At 44.8% G+C, this 21,647-nt stretch overlaps 1 protein-coding gene across 4 annotated transcripts in view; it reads right to left on the bottom strand.

The window, feature by feature from the left end:
• Positions 1–21,647, bottom strand: part of TMC5 (transmembrane channel like 5) — a 413,711-nt gene that overhangs the window by 338,571 nt on the left and 53,493 nt on the right. For 3 of the 4 annotated variants that reach the window (XM_069210234.1, XM_069210235.1, XM_069210237.1), the window contains exon 2: positions 12,731–12,891. In XM_069210234.1, coding sequence (XP_069066335.1) covers positions 12,731–12,804 — 74 coding nt within the window. In that variant the 5' untranslated portion in view covers positions 12,805–12,891. Of the gene's footprint in view, positions 1–12,730; positions 12,892–14,208; positions 14,310–21,647 lie in introns of those variants that run through there. The other variant, XM_069210236.1, reaches the window with a different exon arrangement.

Here is a 21,647-nt window from a genome sequence, read left to right as displayed (position 1 = left end):
AATTTAGATACCCTAAAAGTTCCAAAAAAACATTCCTGTCATCAGTGTTGTACATAACTCTGGCTTCTCAGAGTCCCTGCAAACTGCTGGCAAAATCCGAATAACTGTGAAAAATGATTGCCAAGTGAACTGCTTTCTTTTAGCTCCTTCTCTATCAGGGACGGAATGAACTGTACAACATCCTCTGTTCTCCTCCACCCAGTCGCCCTACTCTGTGCACCTTATTCCAAGAATTCTGCCTACACCTGTATCTATGTCCTCCATATGCACTCAGACAATGATCCTACCACCAGCTATAACATTCCCTGTTTGCTACAGTTCAAAGATCCTCTGGCACGGGCGTCTTGTTCCTGTCCCCCTCTGTGGCCAGCCCATGGAATCTCTCCCACTGTGAACGAGACAAAGCATCCGCAATGTCACTGTCCAGTACCGAAACTTGACATGCCTTAAACAGAATTTCATATTTCAAACAGCCAAGCACAAAAACTCGTAACAACCGTAGCACTTGAGTATCTCTGTCTTACTGCCTACTCACAATTTACACCACTGCCATATTATCTATCCTTTCCTATGAGCCAATTCAGCTCTGCACAGGGTAACAGCCACTACCAGTGGAAAACTCCAAAAAAGCAATAATTCTACCCCAATGTTTCCAATCTTCTGGTCACTCTTCCGCACACCAATGTCCCCGCACACCAATTTCCCCGCCAGTACAAACCAAAACCTTTGACCCCCTCTGTATCAGAGAAAGTCTGGAAGTCCCAAACTATCTCATCCAGACCGAGCTAGGGAATGCCACTGAATGATTCTAGAAAGAATCTCCACAATAGTAAATCCTCCTTTACTCCTGCTGACAATCGCAAATGATGACAGATTTGACAGGGACAAACCTAGCCTTCACCAAAATGTCCTGCCTGCCCGCACCACTTTACAGGCAAAATTTAAATGACCTATTAGAGCTCGCACTTCTTTCACTTTTACTTTGTTCTTTGTCAGCTTTGTATTCAACAACTGCATTTTCAACTTCTTGACTTTTGGTAGACATGCTTCCATGGCCACCGAATTTAAATGTCAGAACTATGCTGGGAACAACTCTCTTGTCCGGGGCCAGCGGGACACCAATGTCCCCCATGAGCTCTCAAAAACTTAACAGCAGATGCTGGCAGTCCGCTGAGCTGGGTTCACTCACAAAGAAAAAACTCATCCAAATAATGTCCCACATAAGCCTGACCTATGAACCACGTAAAGAGCCACTGCAAGAATTAAATGAAATGCTCAAATAGAGTGCAAGATATTGAGCACCCCATTGATAGTGCCTTGTCCACAAACCACTGTCCTTAAATTGAATCCCTAGCAGTTGGTAATCATCTGAATGTACCATTAAGAGCTGAAAGGCTAACTTAATGTCGCTCTTATCCATTTCCACTCCTCTGCCCACTTTTTCCGCAATTGCCATTGCTACATCCATCTAAGAGTAAGATACAGAGGCCTGCTCCTCTGGGATAAAGTCATTCACAGACCACCCTTCGGGCCAGGATAAATGTTGGATTAATTTATATTGCCTCCTCTTGTTCTTAGGAACAACCTCTATTGGCAATCCAATCCAATCGTCCATTGGTCAAGTGTCAAATGGGCCTGCCATTCTGACCTCCTGTACTTTCTTCTGTAGTTTGTCATGCATCACCCATTTGTGTTCCTGAACAGATTTTCCGCCCAACTTCTCACCTGTGGTCCGTCCTATCCCAGTCTGAACACCCAATGAAACCCTTCCCTCAATACCTTGTCATCGTCCTCCCGTTCAAAGCACTGTAACCAGTAATCTAGCCTTTCCAAAATAACAGGCGTATGATCCCTTTTCTACAAATCCCTGTGCCCCAATACCCTCTGTAACCTGCCTGTTGTGCGGGATGCTGAGGCCCTTGTCTCCCATGATGCTCTTACTACTGACATGTGTGTCTCTTGGGACCCTCCAGTAACCCCACCACAGTATATGAACACTTGTCTCCCAGCAAGTTATGAGCACTCATGTCTGAAATTACAGTACTTTCTAGTACATTGGCCTTTGTTGCAGTCCCAGCATGCTCCTGTTGTGCTTTTGTTGTTGTCCCCAACCCAACTCGGGTGGGGCATCTCTGAAAGGGTTGATACACTTTGGGTAAACCTCTGGCTGTAAGGATGTTTTTTCAAAAATTTGATGGCCCCATCGTGTGCTGCCACAAATCCGAATCAACTTCCCCCTATTTTGCTTCTGAATCAAGTGCCATAAAGGCCTGAAACTCATAATCATGCTGTGCCCATGCATACTCAAACTATGCTATTTGTACCTTCTGAATCACGTCCATGTATTTTGAAAAAGAGATACACTCTGCACCAGGAACTTTTCTCACCAATGCTAGCACATATTAAAAATGCTGCTGTCCAATTCTCAAAGGTCATTGGTACTGTGGGTCTCTTAGACAACTCATATAGCTCCCTGTGCAGCAATTTAAACATTTCTACATATTCCCCTTTCCATTTCTTTTCTTTCATTGATAGCATTAAATGTGCTTCCAAGGGCTTTGTCATGCCCATATATAATCCAGCTTTTTTATTTTCAATTTCTTACTCTCCTTAAACTCCATTTTATATCCTTGCCCTTCCTCCTACTTGTCCTCAATAGCCCCTGATATTGCACTTTTCCCTGAGGTACCCTGCTGTTCTCCTACCACCACTTGTCTTTCCCTGTATCTAAACCAGGCTCTACTACCCCTTTCAGACCCTCCTCCCTTCCCAAGCTTACCTTGGAATTACCACCTGCATTTGTTCCTCTGTGCCAATTCCAGTATCCTTCACATACATGCCCTTTCGCAACCTTCAGCCTTCACTCTCCTGCTTCACCAATGCATTCACACCTTTTGAAACCATAGTAGAGGCTTTCACCATTTCCCCTTCCCTCTTACCTGGCTTTAAGGGCAGTGCTCACCCCAAAGCCTCACACGTAGCCCGCTGAAAACCTCTTCTTTGTGATCGCATGCTGCTGCCACCACCTCTGTTTCTACTGCAAAGACGCATCACTTTCCAATACCTCTGCTTCTTCTAAACCTTCCTCATCCAATATAAAATTGTGTTTTCTGTGACATCATCCTCCACAGCCCAGCCCGGGCCCAGCTGTTCTTGCCACTGCTGCTTCACCTTATTTGTTTATACAGGTATATGCTTCACACTGTCCCTTGTGGCCGCTGCGGACCATCCTGGGCATTCTGCTGAAGCAGACCATCCTGACGAGTACCTTTGTTAAGAGGAGACTGCTCTTAACCTTCCTGCCACAGGCACCGACAAGGGCTCCCTGGAGCTTCTGCCAGTGAACACCATGTCCCACAATGCTGTCTGGCTGCTGCTCCCTGCCCTGCCTTCACTTCCCCTTTGGAAGTACTCGCCCGAGTCCACCAACTTGTCGGTCCCTGAAACCTGAAAAGGAACTAATAGGTCTGGTGTGCTGGCCCCCCATTCCCTGGCTCAAAACTTGACCTCACATCTGGCACTCAATACCACATACTGCGCTCTGCGACCTTGTCCACCTGTGACCCATCTTTCATATTGTGCACCCTACCCTGTGTGTTAACCTCAAAGTTCTCACTGGCTGCTCCTTCAGCCGACACCCTTCTTGCACGTCCCCCTCTTGTTGCTGGTATTTCTCCCTTCCCTCACCATTTCCGTGAGTAAACCCGCATGGGCCGTCTCACCTACTCATCCCGATAGCTCTCAGTCATCTCGTCCTTAGGCAAACCAACACCATTCCCTTCCATCCCCACTCCTCATCATCAATCCATTCCAGCAGAGCTGCAACTACTGTAGATGCTGTACCCCTGCTGGTGGAAGGGGCCTGAACGTGGACGATTGCCACCTCACATCCACCACCTCCTTCACCTCCATTGAAGTGTAACGCCTATGTAGCTCCCCGCACTCAGCCCCTCCCTATCCTATCACATGATCCCATTCTGCAAGCAGGCCCTGTGGGGCCCTAGACAGCCAGTCTCTCTTCCCTAACAAAGCCTCCATCTGCAAATCGGCCCCCACCACTTCTCCACCTAGCCCTGTCTGATCAGCTGTCTTTAAACCCATTTTGCGGTCAGCTCTCCTTGCACAAACAGCCAAGCCCCACCGACTATCCCTGAAACTCTGTCCACTATCTTCCATCCTCACCAAGACGGATGCAGGCATGGCCAACGATAAGCTTGCACCTCTGTAATGAGTCTTGCCAGGCCCCAACCTTGCCTCAATACAAATCTTTTCTCTCAACACAAAAAACCCTACCAGCCACCAGGTCATCTACCAACAAAATGGCAGCAAACAGTCCAAGTAGATGGGGCTATACCTTGACCCTCAACTCCACTACTAAAAAGAGCACACAAACCTACTGAAGAGTCATCCCGACTGTACCACCTCCCCCAATCATTCCAGGGGGCATACTTCGCCCTGGTGGGCTGCCCCTAAATCCCCTATTGTCAGTGCAGCTCCTGCGCACAGATTATTGTTTCCGCCATCTCAAAGCAGGCAGAGTGAAAATTTGGTTACTGTGCTTAATGGAAAACCTTGGAACATATTTTTAGAGCAATAACACTGTACATTCACTGCAAGTACAAAGTGACTGAGACTATAAGGAAAATCTGTGAATTACAACTGCATATTTTTTCCTCATATTCTCCATCACTTACCTGCGAAAAACCAAACTGTAAATGAGGGTTTATGTGTCCAATAAACACGCCAGAAAAATGCATGTTTACTTGAAAATGCAATTTTCTATAACTTTGGTGCACAAACATTGATCGCTCACGTGGAATGGATAATTCTGCCGAGCAGTCAATGAGTGACAAATTACTGCATGTATAAAAGAAGCTGCTGGAATCTGAGCGATAACACCAAAATATTGTTGTACATTCATTTGAACACTTTCTAATATAAATCAATGCAAGTAAAACTACACATATGAATCTATGGAAAAAGATCTTGTTCGAGTACTGGAAACATAAATCGAGGACTGAAGGTTATATGCTGGGGATATATACATTTTTCTCTCCACTGCAGTTACTTTGATCTGAATGTACAATTTACATTATTATTTATTAAAAATAATTATTTAAAGCAAAAGTTTTGTAACTGGAAAGTATCAGAGCACCATCTAAAAAGACTAAATATTAAAAAGAAATATGACAAAGATATACCCATGTAATTAATATGTTGAAATGTGTACTTACTAGACCTTGAAAACTCCACAACATACTGCATTTGACCCAGAGTCCATGCCATCCATTGCTACTCGCAGATAAAGACTTTTTAAGGAATGGGCAAAATGGCTTATTGGCCGTGGCCCCTCTTTCCAGTGGCTCCCTGAAAAAGTGAACTTTTTTGACTATCTCTGTATTCTATATCTAAACGTCTCCCAACTCTCTGCCTGATTTTTGGGGTCCCAGGCAAGGCATATTTGAACTGTCTTGATTGACCCTCTTAAAGGTTAACACTTAATTTAGTATTGTTTACCTTCATGGGGTCTTAGGTTAAGAAGACATGGGTAATAAAATACAAATATGTCCCTTACAGGGACACCCCAAAATATGTCTTGCCTGAGACCCCCAAAATCTTTAAGCTGACACAGTCCTCAGAAGCCCCTTTCAACCACTTTTACTTTCATTTGCATAGCAGATTACAAATATTATAAAATGTAATTCACCAAGTAACCATTAGTTTGGCATTCTGTACAGTCCCTTTCTATCTTCCAGCAGCCTTGTTAAGAGGTGAACAGGAACAATAACAACCATTAGCAGGTCAATGGATCTGGCACTGGCAGCTGACCTTTTGGCTTTGCCAATGTGGGTGTGTACATTGTGCAAATGCTGTCACTCACAAGTCAGGTAAGCCAGTGGCTGAAGCATGCTTACCCTTCCACCCATGCTGTGTGCTGTAGTGATGGAAATAAAATGTAATTAACACTACAGAACATAAATGGATAAAGAGGGCTGACAGAGAGTCCCGGTAAATAAGTATGTATAGTGTATATATTTTTCATTAAAAACAAAAGGTCTTAGCTAACATCAGAACTAGAAAATTGCCTGTAGATCTTTTCGTGCCAATACCAAAAAGAGTTTCATATCTAAAGTCACCTAACACCTGGGGCCATTCGTTTGTGACAACTAGCAAGGAATATGTGATACAAACATTGCAAACAACCAAGGGCATGCCTGTATGCTGCCATTTAGTGAGCAATGCGGAGACACTCGAAGAACAACTCAGTCATGCTGCACTGCAGCTTTGCTGTCACTCACACTATGTGAAACATCAAAGAAGGAGGATGAATCCAAACTGAAAAAGGTGGGTTCTAAAAATGCCTACACTGCAAGCCCCTGACTGACAAGTAATTTACAGCTTCAGACGCAACACCAATTATGATCTTCTACACCTTATCCCTCCCAAATGCCTTACTCCACGACTACAGTGACCAAGGTATAGGGCAAGGTACACTACCAGGTCTCTACAGAGAGCTACTGAAAACATTATCTCACAATCATGGGTCTGCAAGGGTCTGTAGAAAAACACTTATGCCCTCAAGGCATGAGTGGCACTCAGTTACCGCCCCCACCCGGATACCATGGCAGACACAAGTATGAGGGGGTGCCTATGACATTATTAACTTAGCCCTACACATAAAGGATGGCATTAACAAATACAGTTCACAAGTAGTTACTGGCGGGATTTAGGAAAGTGGCCTTGGTTTCACCTTAGGAATCAAAAATGACTTGGATTAAGGAGTGCTCTCTCACTTGGCTAATATTGCATAAGTATCACTTCGCCCATGAATTATAATGACAAAAGCTTGTATTGTTTAGGTTTAGCACATAAAAAAATTAAAAATCAGATGTTCTACGATCAAACCAAAGATGGTACATTGGTGCTTCACCCCTCCCTAAAAGGGCACTTCTGCAAGCTTCCAAACATAAAACTGAAAGGCGATGGTTCTATGCTTAACCAAAAACAGAATGGGGACAACAAACATGATTAATTGTGCATAAGAGCAGTTGTAGGAAAATAGTTCCTTTTTTGGTAGTGAAATAGACTCAATTTTGGAAAAGAAATATATGACCTGAAAGCTGTTGGGAGATTTTAAAGACTCAAATAATACTGAGGTGGCAGATCTGTTGTGCTAAACTGGTCTACTGTGCCTTTTCTTCTTGTGTGGAATATGTTTCATCCCAAAAGGAACCACAAAATCTGATTCCACATTTTCCTCTCTAGTCATAAAATATGATTAAGGCACTGATTATAAGTTCAGGGATAAATTCTGGTTCTTGTACAAACAGATCTTGCACAGGTACTATATGTTATCACACCCTCACAGTTTTTCTCTCTTCGATTCTATCTGGGAAAAAATGATTACATTTATTGAGGTAAAAGGATTGGAAAAAGGTAAAACATGTGGAATGTAGAACATCAAATACTGATTGTGCATGATATGTCTCAGTTACAAGTTGAAAATGCAGAATAGGAGGTGTTTCCCACACCTGATAAATATCTCTTCCCCGGATAACAGTACTTACCGGCTGTGGTAAATATCCCACACTGTTACACACAACCTGTAATCATAGCCTTATAAGCGTACAATAAATGAATCACACCCAGAAATTATACTGAAATGGCAAAAATGAAGATGGGCCATGGACACTGAATCTTTTATAATTTTTAGAATCACAAATCTTGATTTAAAAAGTGCTATTTTACACAATATTGAATGAATAAAGACGTTTTACCCAGTAGTCTGTGTACCTTTCCCTGAAATGGAGGATATCCTAAAAATGTGGAACTATTTAAGTTAGGATGACCACCTCCCTCGATGTCACTATGGACACTGTTTCCATTTTTGAGCTTTCCACATACCCATTATTGCTATCAGGTGAATTAGTCTATTGAGAATAAATGAAGACTACAACTCAAAGAATGCATTTGTTTGTTAGAAGAAAGACTTGGAATTGAAAGAGCGTCTGTAATAATATGGATTTAGGCGGCCATCCCAATTTAAGGTCCCATGACAGACAATGACTGATTTAGACTGTGAAATGAGAAGGTTTCCACAGAACGTAGCAAGACCTTGGCATGTACATGACCATGTGCACACTTAAAATTCCATTTCCAGAGCTGTTGCCATATGCTTCTTTTTTGGAATTACCTGTGAATGTCTGTATCTACTTTCACTTCTAGTGTGTAAAGAATTGAGGGCCTATCATTGTCCATGGGTTGCTTCTGGTGCTGCACTGGTCCCGATGACATGTCAGTAAATATGTTGGGGATGAGCACCTCCCAATCTCTTGCATACTCATTATTGAAGTCATTGTAGAAGGTTGCTCAGATTAGGAATGGTACAAGAAAATCTGAAGCCATAGCAAAATCACATTTTGCAATACTTAACTCTCCTCTCCTGAAAAAAAGGGATATATCTGTAATTCATCTCTAAATTGGCTGCCTTGAGCTAATACCATGTCTGGACCAGATGCAGCCATACCAGAGTTACACAAAGTATAATAATTCTGCTCTTTCCTCATACAAGCTATAATTTATTTACTACTTATATGCTTCGACTATAGTTTATTTTCCTGCATTTTACAGAAGACATTATTCTACAAGACCAGATTAGTAGGTCTCATACACTACTTGAGAAACAGTGCCCCCTCCTCCTGCACTCTGAATGTATGTACAGCTTTTATTTACCAATTTTAGATCTCGCTGTTGCCTGTGAAGATCTTTTATTAACGTAGCTTAATATGGGGCTTAAAGCTCACACATTCATTAGCATTGATAGACTTCACCATAACTCTCATGATCTTGCTTCTCGTTGGTCAATGCATCCGGTTTCACTTTATCTTTGTGTCCCTTCCTCCATCGATGGAGTTTGGACAAAGTATTGATGGATTTCTTTATTGGTGCCATCCTGCTCAATGCGCTTGAACTGAGTTACTTTTATTTCTCCCTCACGCTTCGTTTCTTGTTGCCATCATCCTTCTGACCCCCTTGCTTCTTACCCCTGTTGCTTGTTGCCCCGTCCCTCCCGCCCCATGGCTTTTTGCCCCATCTGCCTCTATCCCTGCTGTTGTTGTTGCCCTGTCCCTCCTGCCCCGTTGTTTGTTGCCCCATGTTGGGGTTGACAGGATTTTTAAAGTAAAAAACCACGACATTTGGCAAAAATAGAAGGACTATAATTTTACTTCAACCAAGTGCACACAATTACAGATCTCATCCACATACAGTTACAGAAGAGGCACTAAGCACACAAATACATGTAATGTCGACCCCCTCTAAAAACTGGGACATGAGCTAAATTTCCCCAAATCTGCGGGACAGGAGGTGAAAAACCGGGATTGTCCCGGCAAAACCGAAATGCCATATTGCCAATCCATGTCAGTTACCTGTCCCCCACCAGGACTATGATACAGCAGATCGCGCAATTCACATTTATCTCAACAAGCATATTTCCCAATGCACAAAAAATAGTGCATGGAAGGTATCAAACCGGAGCAGTGAATTTGCAAAGTGTGCTGCTCATGTAACGATGCTGTTCGTGTGAGAGAGTCATTCTAGGTGTTAACACGTTTCTGTTTGTTTCTGAGAAGTTCAACATTTCAGCAGCGAGAGAGAGGTTGGGTAATGAACTAAAATTACCACTGGGCCCTGAGGCACATAGTTTGCTAAACGGAAGCTGCAGGGATTTTTAACTAAGTTGTCTTACCTGAATATTCAGAAATGTATGCACCAGACCGTGTGCCCCAACCACTCTGGGCTTGTTTTCCATACATAGGCACCAACTACATCATAGTGCCACAGTGGGAGTCTTGTCTCACCCCCTGTAATTTACCTTCGCACCCCCCAGTTGAGCCCCAGCATTTCAGGCAGAGGTATTGCATGCGGCTGCACTAGCTGGTGCCGATGGTGTGGCAGTGTAATGTGTGCTGCTCTGCATTCTGAATGCCCAGACACAGGCCTTTGCAGCAGACTGTCTGCGGTGTGCTCCCAAGTGTTTGGGATGATCACCCCAAAGGAGACAGTGAGAATCGAGAGCTATGTCTAAGCTAGATCACCCAGAAAGTTCGGGTGCTGCTGGAGGTGTCGGCGACGTAGGCAGCGTGAGATACTAAACAGCGGCCTGAATTCAGGTATTAGGTACAAGGTTTTACTATTACTTTTTCCAACACAGCATTATAGGACTGTAGTGCTGTAAACAGGGCTCGCGTCGAGGGCTGACGCAGGTAGACGGGGTCTACCCACTTTTTTCACAGAGTGGACACCGTCTCCCCGGCAAAGAATGTGGGCCCCACATAAACATGAGAAGTTTGTCCCGGTGTAATTTTTGTAGACACCGGGGCACATTCAGCAGGGCCTGCACGTTTTCTGCTTTCGTTCCGAGCAGAGACGTGCAGGCGGGGAGGGGGCTTGTCAGATTCCAGCTGGGCCCTCAACAAAGGCCAAAGTTAAGGAGCCATCAGGCCCCCTTCTGTTGAAGTATCCTGGCTGGGAGTTATGGAGAGCCTCACACCTAAAAGCAATGGAAGGGAAACAAAGGCAACCAGCTTATCTCTTCACAGGTACTTGAGGGGGATAGTTGTGGCTTTGTTCAGCCCCTGTATGCAAGACATAAGCATGCAATGCAAGTCAGATGTGTTGGTCTGTCCCAGTATTTTCTCAAAGAAAAATGTGAATACCACTATTTTGTTTTAGTTCTTTTACACTTTACATCACACCACGTTATGCATTGACAATAAATCATGTGTGTAAATAAATATACAGGATGTGTTACATAAAACAGTGAAGGTTACAAGGTATAGGAGTGACGTCCTTTGAAGCTCACTGTGTCTTACAATTTATGAACTACAAGTAACAAAAGAATCTCAGTGTTAAAAACAGTAACACGCTTACACTTTTACATAAAATAAAAATCTGTTATCTGTTGTTACATAATGTGCTTTGCAGGAGACATATTAACTCTCTGTGCTACTTTGATTCAAACCTGGGACTAGACAAAACACAGATATCTGTCTCCAACAAATGTGTGTAGCACCAGTATTCTTGCCATTATTATTAGTCACTGAAATTTAGTTGGCACACAAAGATCCCTGCAGCAGGTACCTCAACCCTATAAGATATTTTAACATGCACACTTTGCAACGATTTAAGGAGAACAGATTTAAAGCCACGTTTCTCCTTGTTTCCAGTTTGATTATGGCTGAGTTTTAAAAACATAAATGTAAAAGTTGAGGCCCTGATTTTAAGTTGGGGTTGCTTCACTGTTTTGGCATAACCCAGATGCAAAATCTAATTTGTTAAATACTGTAACGTGCTCAAATGTACTGTTAGATCTGCTAAATGTATGTGTTAGGTCTTTAGATCTGCTGTCACTTTTTGTGAGAGGTCATGGGTTGTGAAGCTACTCCCTGTGATTCCACGTGCGATGTCACGCACCATAATGCCACACACCGCGATGCCACTTGCATACTGCTTAACTTGGTTAGTCCGCCCCCCACTTCTTTTTTTAGCACTTGAGCCCTGGCTGTAAATGTCTCCAACGCAAAGATACCATCTTTGCCAACCCCTGAAACTTGATGGACGGAACTGACCCTGTCCGCATCTCATTCGTGAATTCAGCAGTGCATGTTTAACTCCCAGAGTCACAGGGAAGTTTGCTCAGTCAGCCGATACCCTGATTTGCTGATTTCGGGCTACATAGATTTAATATGACTTAGTGGAAATAAGAATCAGGGAACCGACTTTGTAAATCTAGAACCTGAGTGCTGCTGTAAGATCACAAATCAGGTTTCCCAGATCATCAGAACCATAGGAGAGCGTGCAGCACTCTTTCCATTTGCGACAAGCATTGGCAAATCCAATAGGTCTTACCTATGTGAGATCTACCGGCTTTGCCAACGTATTTTAGCCTTGTAGCACAGCTGTGTGGCTGCTGTGCAACATGGATGAAAGTAAGTGAAAAAAGTGCAATGACGCCGCTAGCCTGACTGAGTCACAACGCATTTATTTTTTACTTACAGCCATGCATAGTTGAGACCTACTGGCTTTGCCAATGCTTGTTGATCTGTGGTGTACACTTATATTCGTTATTGTATTCATTTAGTGTGACCAAACGTTTGAAATGCAATATAAATGCTTCTATTGAACACAGCAAGTAAAATATGGTGCTGGATAACTAAATATATTTCTAAAAGTTAAAGATTCAAACACGTTTCATTTCACTTCAAATTAGAAAATACATAAAATGTGTGATTTTTTTAAAAGGCTGATAATAGACGGAAAACTTGACTTCACTTTCCCTCTATGCTCCTTTCTGCTGTATGTCCTACGTGTTAAATATATGGTGAGTAGGGTCCCGAACGATCACATGTGAATGTAAAAAATGTCAGGAGTTTGCTATGAACATCACTCTCTAAATAAGCTGGAAGAAGCTTGTACATAAAACCCTATGCCCATGACGTTTTTATAAGGTAGACTACTCAATGTTGCTAATGTACGTATAGAGCTATCCGGATTTAGGACTAAGATTTGTATTTCTCAATGCTTGTTTCTCCCTCAGAGCCTTGCTCTCAGTTGCACGTTGATAGGACGAAACGCAAGAATGTGCTATAATCTTATAAATAAATGCAATTATTAAAAAGAATGAAGTAACGAAATACATTTGTCAACATAAAGGCGTACGGTCGCTTACCTTCTGTCTACCTCCAGAGTCTCTGAGTAATGGTAGGCGGAGTTATCAAAACCTTCGTCATAATTAAATGACATGATCCATGCAAACTCTTCGGATTGCTGGAGTTAACTTTCATTTAAAAACATAGCTTCAGAAGAAGCTCCAAACGCTGACGTCTCAATCTGAAAATGTAAAGAAATGGATCAGTATTTTCACACATTTCCACAAAAAAAGACAAATGTTAGAAATAGGGTATACAAATAGTAATAACATAAAATACCATTTGGTATATCAATTTGGGTGGCGTAGGAGATTTTTCACCGTGACTGGAAAGAACGGGCAAACAATATAGTGACTACTGAGGAGTCAGGGGTACCTACTGATCAAAGGTATTACTGCAGTTTCTTTCTGTTTAATGTACTGGAAGCAGCATAGTACTGGTGGAGGAAGACAGGAGGAGTAAACATCGAAGAAGACAAGCACACCATCGGGGTCGTTATTGCGCTAATAATACTGGGCGAGTCCATCAGTTAGTAAAGTCCTGCTTGTTAAAATTAGACTTCTCCAGCAGAGGGCAATCTAACTCTAGGAACTACCTAGAATAGTTCTCATAGCAAAGATTCTCTGAGATACAGCGGAAAATGGATGAATGGGTTTTACCAAATTTGCCACAAAGTTAGAACAGAAGGCGTGTTTTTGTGATTTGGTCCCTTTAGCTGTTTTCAAGAAATTAGCATCATGAAGGGGATAACCATCAGAACAAAGAGATATTTAGACTAATGTTTACTGTGGTTCCACAGTACCAAAACTGCAAAAATATAGTCATTTTTTATTGGCAGCTGGAGCTCTTTCTCAAGTCTGTCATTTCGGTACCATGTATTGGCAGAAGGGCCCATGATACCCTTATGATCTGATTGGCTTGCCACAACACTGGTGAAAATATTGTGACAGCCATTAAAGGACTCGGGAACACTGTCCCGAGTCTTGAAAATACATAGAAACCACATGCAAGAGGGAAGGGTGAGCATACCCTTACCTCCAGGACGACGTTAAGGGAGGATCCCCAAAGGGACACTTCCTAGAGTTTAAAAGGCAAAACATTATATTTTGGGTAACAGGAACAATAATCCCAATGGCAGGAATTATGGTATACAGTGAGGCCCTCTTGTGTAAAATACTCTTTAAAAGTTAGAAGGATCTGGTCATAGTCTAGATCCTTCAGCCAATTGCATTTGTGCAGGCCGGAGAGTGTACACAGTTGGGGCTGGAAGATCCCAGTGGGCTGGGTGCAGGGACAACGCCCCACTACACACGACTGAAGGTTGTACTCAGCGGGGTGACCAACAATCTCCACCTGGACACCCCTCTCCACTGAAGATACGCTGAAAACAACGAAGTCCATACACTCCGGGGCCCCCACGGACCCATGCCCTATCACATCTTCAACAGAGCTGCAGACACCATCGCCCCCAAGCTCAGTCTCACAATTAGCCGCTTACTAGCTGCTGCCACCTTCTCCGAAGACTGGAAACACGCCGAGGTCAACTGCCTCCTCAGGAAACCCTCGGCACACCGCACCGACCTCAAAAACTACAGGCCCATCTTCCTACTTGCATTCCCTGTGAAAGACATTGAAAAAGCAGTCAACAGCCAACTCACTACATTTATAGAAGACCACAACTTCCTCGACATCTCCCAATCCTGATTCAGGTCAAACCACAGCATCGAAACAGCCCTCCTGGCCACAAAAGACGACATCCGCTCCCTACTGGACAAGGGCGAGACGGCGACACTCATCTTACTAGGCCTCCCGGCAGCTTTCGACACAGTCTCCTATCACACCCTGATAAGAAGACTCCACAAAGCCGGAATCAGAGACAAGGCCCTCGACTGGATCCAATCCTTCCTCTCTAGTAGAGCGCAACAAGTGAGACCCGCCCCCTTCCTCACAGACCCCCCACCCCCCACCTGTGGAGTGCGCCAGGGATCTTCCCCCAGCCCCACGCTGTTCAACGTCTACATGGCCCCGCAAGCCACCCTCGTCAGAAGCTACAGAATAAACATCATCTCCTACACCGACAACACCCAACTCATCCTCTCCCTCTCCAACACACCGACAAGGCCAGACACAACTTCCACAAAGGCATAAAAACAGTTGCAAACTGGATGAGAAACAGCTGCTTTCAACTCAACACAAACAAGACAGAAGTACCCATCATGGGCCTTCAACCCAAAGCATGGAGTGACTCCTGGTGGCCCTCCACAACACCGGACCAGCCAACCTGAACCAGCACTAAACTTCCACGTACCCCACAGGGCCCTACGCTCAGCCCAGCTCTCTCTCGCAGAAGTACCCCACATCAGGAAAACCAGAGCAGGAGGACACTCCTTCTCCTACCTCACAACCACCGCCTGGAATGCCCTACCCATCCACATCAGACAAACCACCTCCCTCACCAGCTTCATGAAGGAACTGAAGACATGGCTTTTTTAAACCACCTCACCAGTATACGCTACACTACCCCGCGCCTTGAGACCCTAACGGGTGAGTAGCTGCGCTTTACAAGCACTGATTGATTAATTGATTGATGGTGACTAGCCACCCACAAGCAGGGGCGTAGCTTGGTCAGTAAGATTGGGGGGCGGGGTGAGCTTCAGATTTCCCAATAATCATGCTGGTACAAAATGTTAAAATACACTACACAAAAAGCAGGGTGCACGAGAGGAGCTTACAGGGCAGCGAAAAGGGAGAAGAATGAAAATGGTAGGGTACTAAGTGAGAGAAAGCACATTATTTTGTGAAATAACTAATATTTTTGAAGGCATTCCAAACAGAGAGAGGGAGAGTGTGTGCGCGTTTTTGTCTGAGTGTGTAAAAAGTCCAGGCGAAATCTGACAGGCACCTCACCATACCCAACTGAGAGCCCCTGTACCCAACTATTTATCACAATATATATTTATTAGTGGGGTGTAGCACCCCAAACACCCCCATTAGGCTACGCCTCTGCTCACAAGGGGTTGGTCGCCGGTCCTGGCCAGAGGCCAAGCCCTGCAGAAACCTCCATCAGCACACAGCCAAAGGTCATGCACAGTTGGTTGCCCAGAAGAGGTTGGCCAGAGGGCCTGGTGAATGGGTCTTATAGTTAATAAAAAAGGCTCCCAGTTCGAATAGTGTTGCAAGTACATGAAAACACTCTATCCAGGAGAGTGAGCAGCACAAGTGCCAGAGACTGTAATGAGGCCCTCGTGAAAAAGACCATTTCATTTTTCAAGCTCCTTTTTAAACAGATGAGTGGGAGTGTGAAGGAGGGGTTCTACTAACCCACTCATTCTGTGAGAGTTTTTCTACCCTTATTTTGTTTTTTAAATTGTATATCTGACCCAAAAGGGAAGAATGCAAAATTCCCCCAAAACATAATCACAGGCAAGAAAATTGTGAGAAATACAACTGGTTTTAAAAGAAAAATGCTCTTGATAACCAAATAAATTGTGCTCGCTCAGAAATAGTAATGTGCCAAAGAATGTGTTGTGTCGTTTTTGGGCAACAGTGACATACCACATATCTCTGCAGCACGTGAAGTGCAGGATTGGCCCCCACACTTCAGGGCCCCACATTAAGTCTAAAGCATATGGACATCTGTGACATTCAAGAGCCTCGTGGGCCCTCTTCATATTTTGCGGGAAGGCATTGTTTTGCAAAAGTATGTGGCAAAACCAGATTTAAGTTTAAGCTAGTAGCTGTAATGTCTGCATACAATGTTCTGAGTGCCTCATTTGTAAAAGAAAAAGTGCTAGGGTTCACATTATGGTGCTCATAAGCCTCGGTACCGCACTACTGAATGCCAACTTAACGAATACTAGGGCAGGTAGTCATGATTCCCCCCCATGTCTCTACAATCTATCACCAGGCACTCCGTACCCCTCTATGTTATCCTTCCACCTTCTTACTTTCTCCTTGTTTCACACTTATTTCAGTCTTTCTCTTCCACCTTCTCTTGCACCTTGCATGTTTTTCCCTCTCTTTCTCTGGGTAAAAGGCTGATGGGGAAAAAGAAGTATTGGTTCTCAAAAATGAGTACTGATTGAGGAAAAGGGGGGCATTACCAGGACAGACGACGGGCTGTGTAAAAAAGGCTGGTTTATTAAAAACAGGTTCATCTGAAATACAAAAACCTAGGCCTTTGCCTCACAAAACTAACAACCTCACTATACATTTGATTTACTTGTAACACCTGCCAACCCTCCCATTTCTCCCGCTTTAATTATTGCAATCCTGTACTTTCCTATTGAAGTTGAGTGATTGCTGTCTTAAAACTCCTTTCCAGATGATAGTAACTCTGCAACTGTAACTAGCATAACTTCCTCCCGAAGACTGAACCACCTGGTTTGTCCAGGCATAGCCCAGTCTACCCTTTCCTTTCCCACTTGGGCTGCTGCTTTCAAGCTTAAATCTCTGAAAACCATGCCAACTTGACCTGCCTCCGCCACCCAGAAGCAGCCTGAACAGGCTTTTTCTGACCCACCCGCCAGTAGGCACCCACTAACGTACGCGGAGCATGCTATGCAGATTCTCTTTGATATGCAGCAAATAAAGTTCCATACCCAAAAAAGACAAGGGGGCCCTATCTCCCCTGAAGAATTCAGCATCCTCCAACCTTATATCAGCATGCGCTAAGAAAGTAATGTCCCTCTCTCCACAAAAGCCCTGCATTTCCTTATTTATCTTCCTCCTTGTGCGTTCAATCAACCCTGGCCATCTTGCTCCGCGCCAGACCTTATGCGGAACAAATGCTGTCCAGACTAGATGGCCCCCTGACCATTGTCGTTGTATTTTCTTCAGGTCCTAATTCATGTTTTTTTAAATCTGCAAACCCTTCTCACAAACTAAGTCATTCTCACCTAGGTAGACTATCAACACATCCGGGCAATGGCCCCTCACCATCCATTTATTTAAAAAAGGTGACAGCTCAGGCCACCGCATTCCCCCCCCCTTTCCATGCCACTGTAAGCTGTACGAGGAAGGCTCAAAGACCAAGTTGTCTCCCTGGCTGCCTTGCTGTGCTTGTATTTTTGCCCATTTGACAAAGGAGTGGCCAACCAACCAAATCAACAGAAGCTGGCTCTCTTGGCCAGCTACCGAACCTGTAAAGAAACAAAACAACACAATCACCCACTGAACTGAGTTAACATGCTTCCCCCTCCACGTGCACGTACCTCTGAAAACTGTCAGAAACCAGTAAATTAACCAATTTTCACAGCACTAACAGCAGCTGAAACACTGTCACAGGCTTCCTACTCTTGTGTATAAATGCTGGCTCTCGAAGAGCTCCCTGATTTGCTTGCAAGGTACAACTCCATCCTGAAGGGCATATGGGCCTATTCGGGTAGGACCTCAATTCACCACTATTACCCCACCCTCTTCGTCCGTTTTGGACCTGCACAGCCAAATCCAGACAAACTCCCCACTGAACTGTATGTCCCCCCAGAAGTCACCCTGCCCTTCCCTGCCTCCCAGTAGCTCAGACACCCGAAAAGCCCTGAAAAACATCCACACCATCAATGTACTCAACAAAATGGCATCCTCCCTGTCACAACATACTGTGGACAAAGTCGGCACAATGGTGGTAAGTATCGCTAAAGTCACTGGTCTCCTAGCTGGGCCCCGGGATCCCACCTCCCTAGCCCATCCTTCTAATATCCAGTTCCCTAACTCTCCTGCCGAAAGGACATACCCCATACATAATTTCACCATAAAGGTGATCCCCACCAGTTTGCCAGATATTGTTACCCTGGATTGCCTCCTTTCTATGAGCATCAGTATGTATTGCACCACATACTCCACTCTCTCCCATTCCTGCTGTCTCTTGCATGCTCTGTTCTTCCAAAAAACCCTACAGGCTTACGAATACGCTTGCTGCTTGAAGACTGCCAGCAAATTCAACACCAGTTGAATCCTTTGTCCTCCTATCGTCCCCAATTCCGGAGGCATCTGGACTTTCCTGAGCTCCGTGTCCATGGCCAGATTAAGGAACCTCTCCCACTGTGAACGAGACAATGCATCTGCAATGTCATTGTCCACACCAGAAATGTGTCTCACTCTAAATGCAATATCATGCCCTAGACAAAGCACTACAAAACTCACAGAAGCTTGGCCACCTGCGCATCCGTGGCAAATTGCTGATTGACCAAATGCACAACTGCCATATTGTCAGTCCTGAAAAGTACCTTCTTAAGAGCCAGTTCCCGCCCCCAAGAGGGTCAACACTTTGACCAAGGGAAAGAACTCCCTGAAGGCAATGCTCTGCCCACCCCATTTCCACTGCCGTAGCCACTCCTCCACACACCACCTGCCCTGCCAGTATATGCAGAAGTCTGCCTCCCCTGGTAAGAAAAGATCTGTGCTTCACATTCCATCTCTCGCCATGTCATCAAAAGCACCCCATTAAAGGCCTCCAGGAAGAGGCACCATATCTGTAAGCCCTCTTTTACCCCTGCTGTCAAAAGCACACAGTGGTAAGGTAACCGTCTACCCGCCAAGGAAAACCCTAGCCACCGGCAAAAAGTCCTCCCTACCCACATGACCCTGCACGCAAACTCCAAATGATCTAGTAAGACCTAAATCTCTCTCACTTTCACCTACTTCTTTCCCAGCATGTCATTCAACAAGGTTGTCATTGCCACCTTTTTCTCTGCTGGCAAGCGGGCTTCCATTGCCACTGAATCAATCAATACCGTAAAAAGACAGAAAAGAGCTAGGGCCCACTGTCTTTTTAGGTGCCAGGGGAACTCCTAACCCACCCATTATATTCTGAAAGGCCTCCCAACAACCTTTGACAAAGTGGTGAATCAAGCTCGCCTACCACAAAGAAGTCGTCTAAATAGTGTGATAAAATCATTCACCGAATTTCCGTCCAGCCATGACGGATGCTGAATCAAGCGGAACTGTCTTTGCTCCTTCTTTGGCATCACGCCAATGGGAGATACGATCAAAATTTGCATCGCCCAATCCGAAAAAGGGCCTGCCATGCAACCTTCATTAATCTCCTTCTGTATCTTGTCCTGTACTACTTGTCTGTGAGCCCCAACTGATTTCTGGTTGTCCGCCCAGCGTCGCCCCTAGGCCCTGTGTACCCCAGTCAGAACCCCCAAGTAAAACCATCCCGTAAAAGAGCTGTGTCGCCTGGTTTGTCATATTGTGTCAACCAAAAAAGTAGCTGTTAGACTTTTCATCCTTGGAGTGGTCTCCCTTAACTTTTTGCCTCTGTTCCCCAGGTTGTTGATGTGTGCTGGACTCTGATTTTACTGTTTTTATTACTCTGGGCACTTTACCACTGCTAACCAGTGCTAAAGTGCAAGGGCTCCTGTTTAAAATGTGTACGTAATTGGTTCTCCATGATTGGCATATTTGTTTTACTGTTAAGTCCCTAGTAAAGTGCACTAGAGGTGCCCAGGGCCTGTAAATCAAATGTTACTAGTGGGCCTGCAGCACTGGTTGTGCCACCCACATAAGTAACCCTGTAATCAAGTCTCAGACCTGCCACTGCAGTGTCTGTGTGTGTATTTTTTACACTGTAAATTCGACTTGGCAAGTGTACCCACTTGCCAGGCCTAAACCTTCCCTTTTCTTACTTGTAAGGCACCCCTAAGGTAGGCCCTAGGTAGCCCCAAGGGCAGGGTGCAGTGTATGGATAAGGTAGGACATATAGTAATGTGGTTTATATGTCCTGACAGTGAAATACTGCCAACTTCGTTTTTCAGTGTTGCAAGGCCTGTCTCTCTCATAGGGTAATATGGGGGCTACCTTTAAATATGATTAAAGTGTGGATTCCCCTAGAGAGTAGATGGACATGTGGAGTTTGGGGTCCCTGAGCTCACAATTTAAAAATACATCTTTTAGTAAAGTTGATTTTAAGATTGTGCGTTTGAAAAAGCCACTTTTAGGAAGTGAGCATTTTCTTGCTTAAACCATTCTGTGACTCTGCCTTGTTTGTGGATTCCCTGTCTGGGTCAGTTTGACAGTTGGGTTGTTTTTCACCTCGCACTAGACAGGGACACAAAGGGAGCTGGGGTGTAACCTGCATTTCCTGATTAGCCATCTCTGCTAGGAGGGAGGGGTGGAGTGGTCACTCTCATCTGAAAGGACTGTGCCTGCCTCTGACAATGCAGACTCCAACCCCCTGGTGTGTGTCTGTGGCCTTGCCTGGGCAAGGCAGGATTTCACACGTAGGTGTGAGTCCCCTTTGAAGAAAGGTGACTTCAAAGACTAAAATGGGTATAAGAAGAGCACCCAAATCTACAGACTTTAGAAACACTTCTGGAACCAAGAGGAACCTCTGCCTGGAGAAGAGCTGATAGCTGAGGAAGAAGCGCTGCCCTGCCTGTGACTGTGGTTTGTGGAGCTTTCCTGCAGTGCTGCTTCTGCGAGAATAAGAGGGCAAAGACTGGACTTTGTGTGCCTTCCATCTTGTGAAGAAATCTCCAAGGGCTTGATTTAGAGCTTGCCTCCTGTTGTTTGAAGTCTCAGGGACAGCAAAGACTTCTCTCTGCCAGCACCTGGAGACTCTGGAGAGACTCCTGCTCTGACAAGTGGTGCCCTATCGAGTCCCTGGGCCCTTGAAAGGAAAGCTGGTGGAAATCCAAGGAAATCGACTTCGGACGACTCCGGACCGACGCCGCTGCTGAATCCGGTGACGCCGCCTGCACCCGACGGCGTGACCTTCGCTGGAACGCGACGTTCTTCGCAGGCCCGACGCCGCTGCAGCCCCACTGAAGTCCGCGACTCCGTGGAAGTGGCCACAACACGTTGTGACTGACGCCGCTCGAAGTGCACGGATTCAAAGTTTCGCACAGACGCCGCGATCCCCGACTTCGCGCATCAGCTTGTTTTCACTCTTCGCCAAAGGTACTGTACTTGGGGGTCTACACGACTCCGTGTCCG

Source organism: Pleurodeles waltl, chromosome 10, assembly GCF_031143425.1.
Source record: "Pleurodeles waltl isolate 20211129_DDA chromosome 10, aPleWal1.hap1.20221129, whole genome shotgun sequence".
NCBI lineage: Eukaryota > Metazoa > Chordata > Amphibia > Caudata > Salamandridae > Pleurodeles > Pleurodeles waltl.
This window is presented reverse-complemented; position numbering and strand designations above follow the sequence as displayed.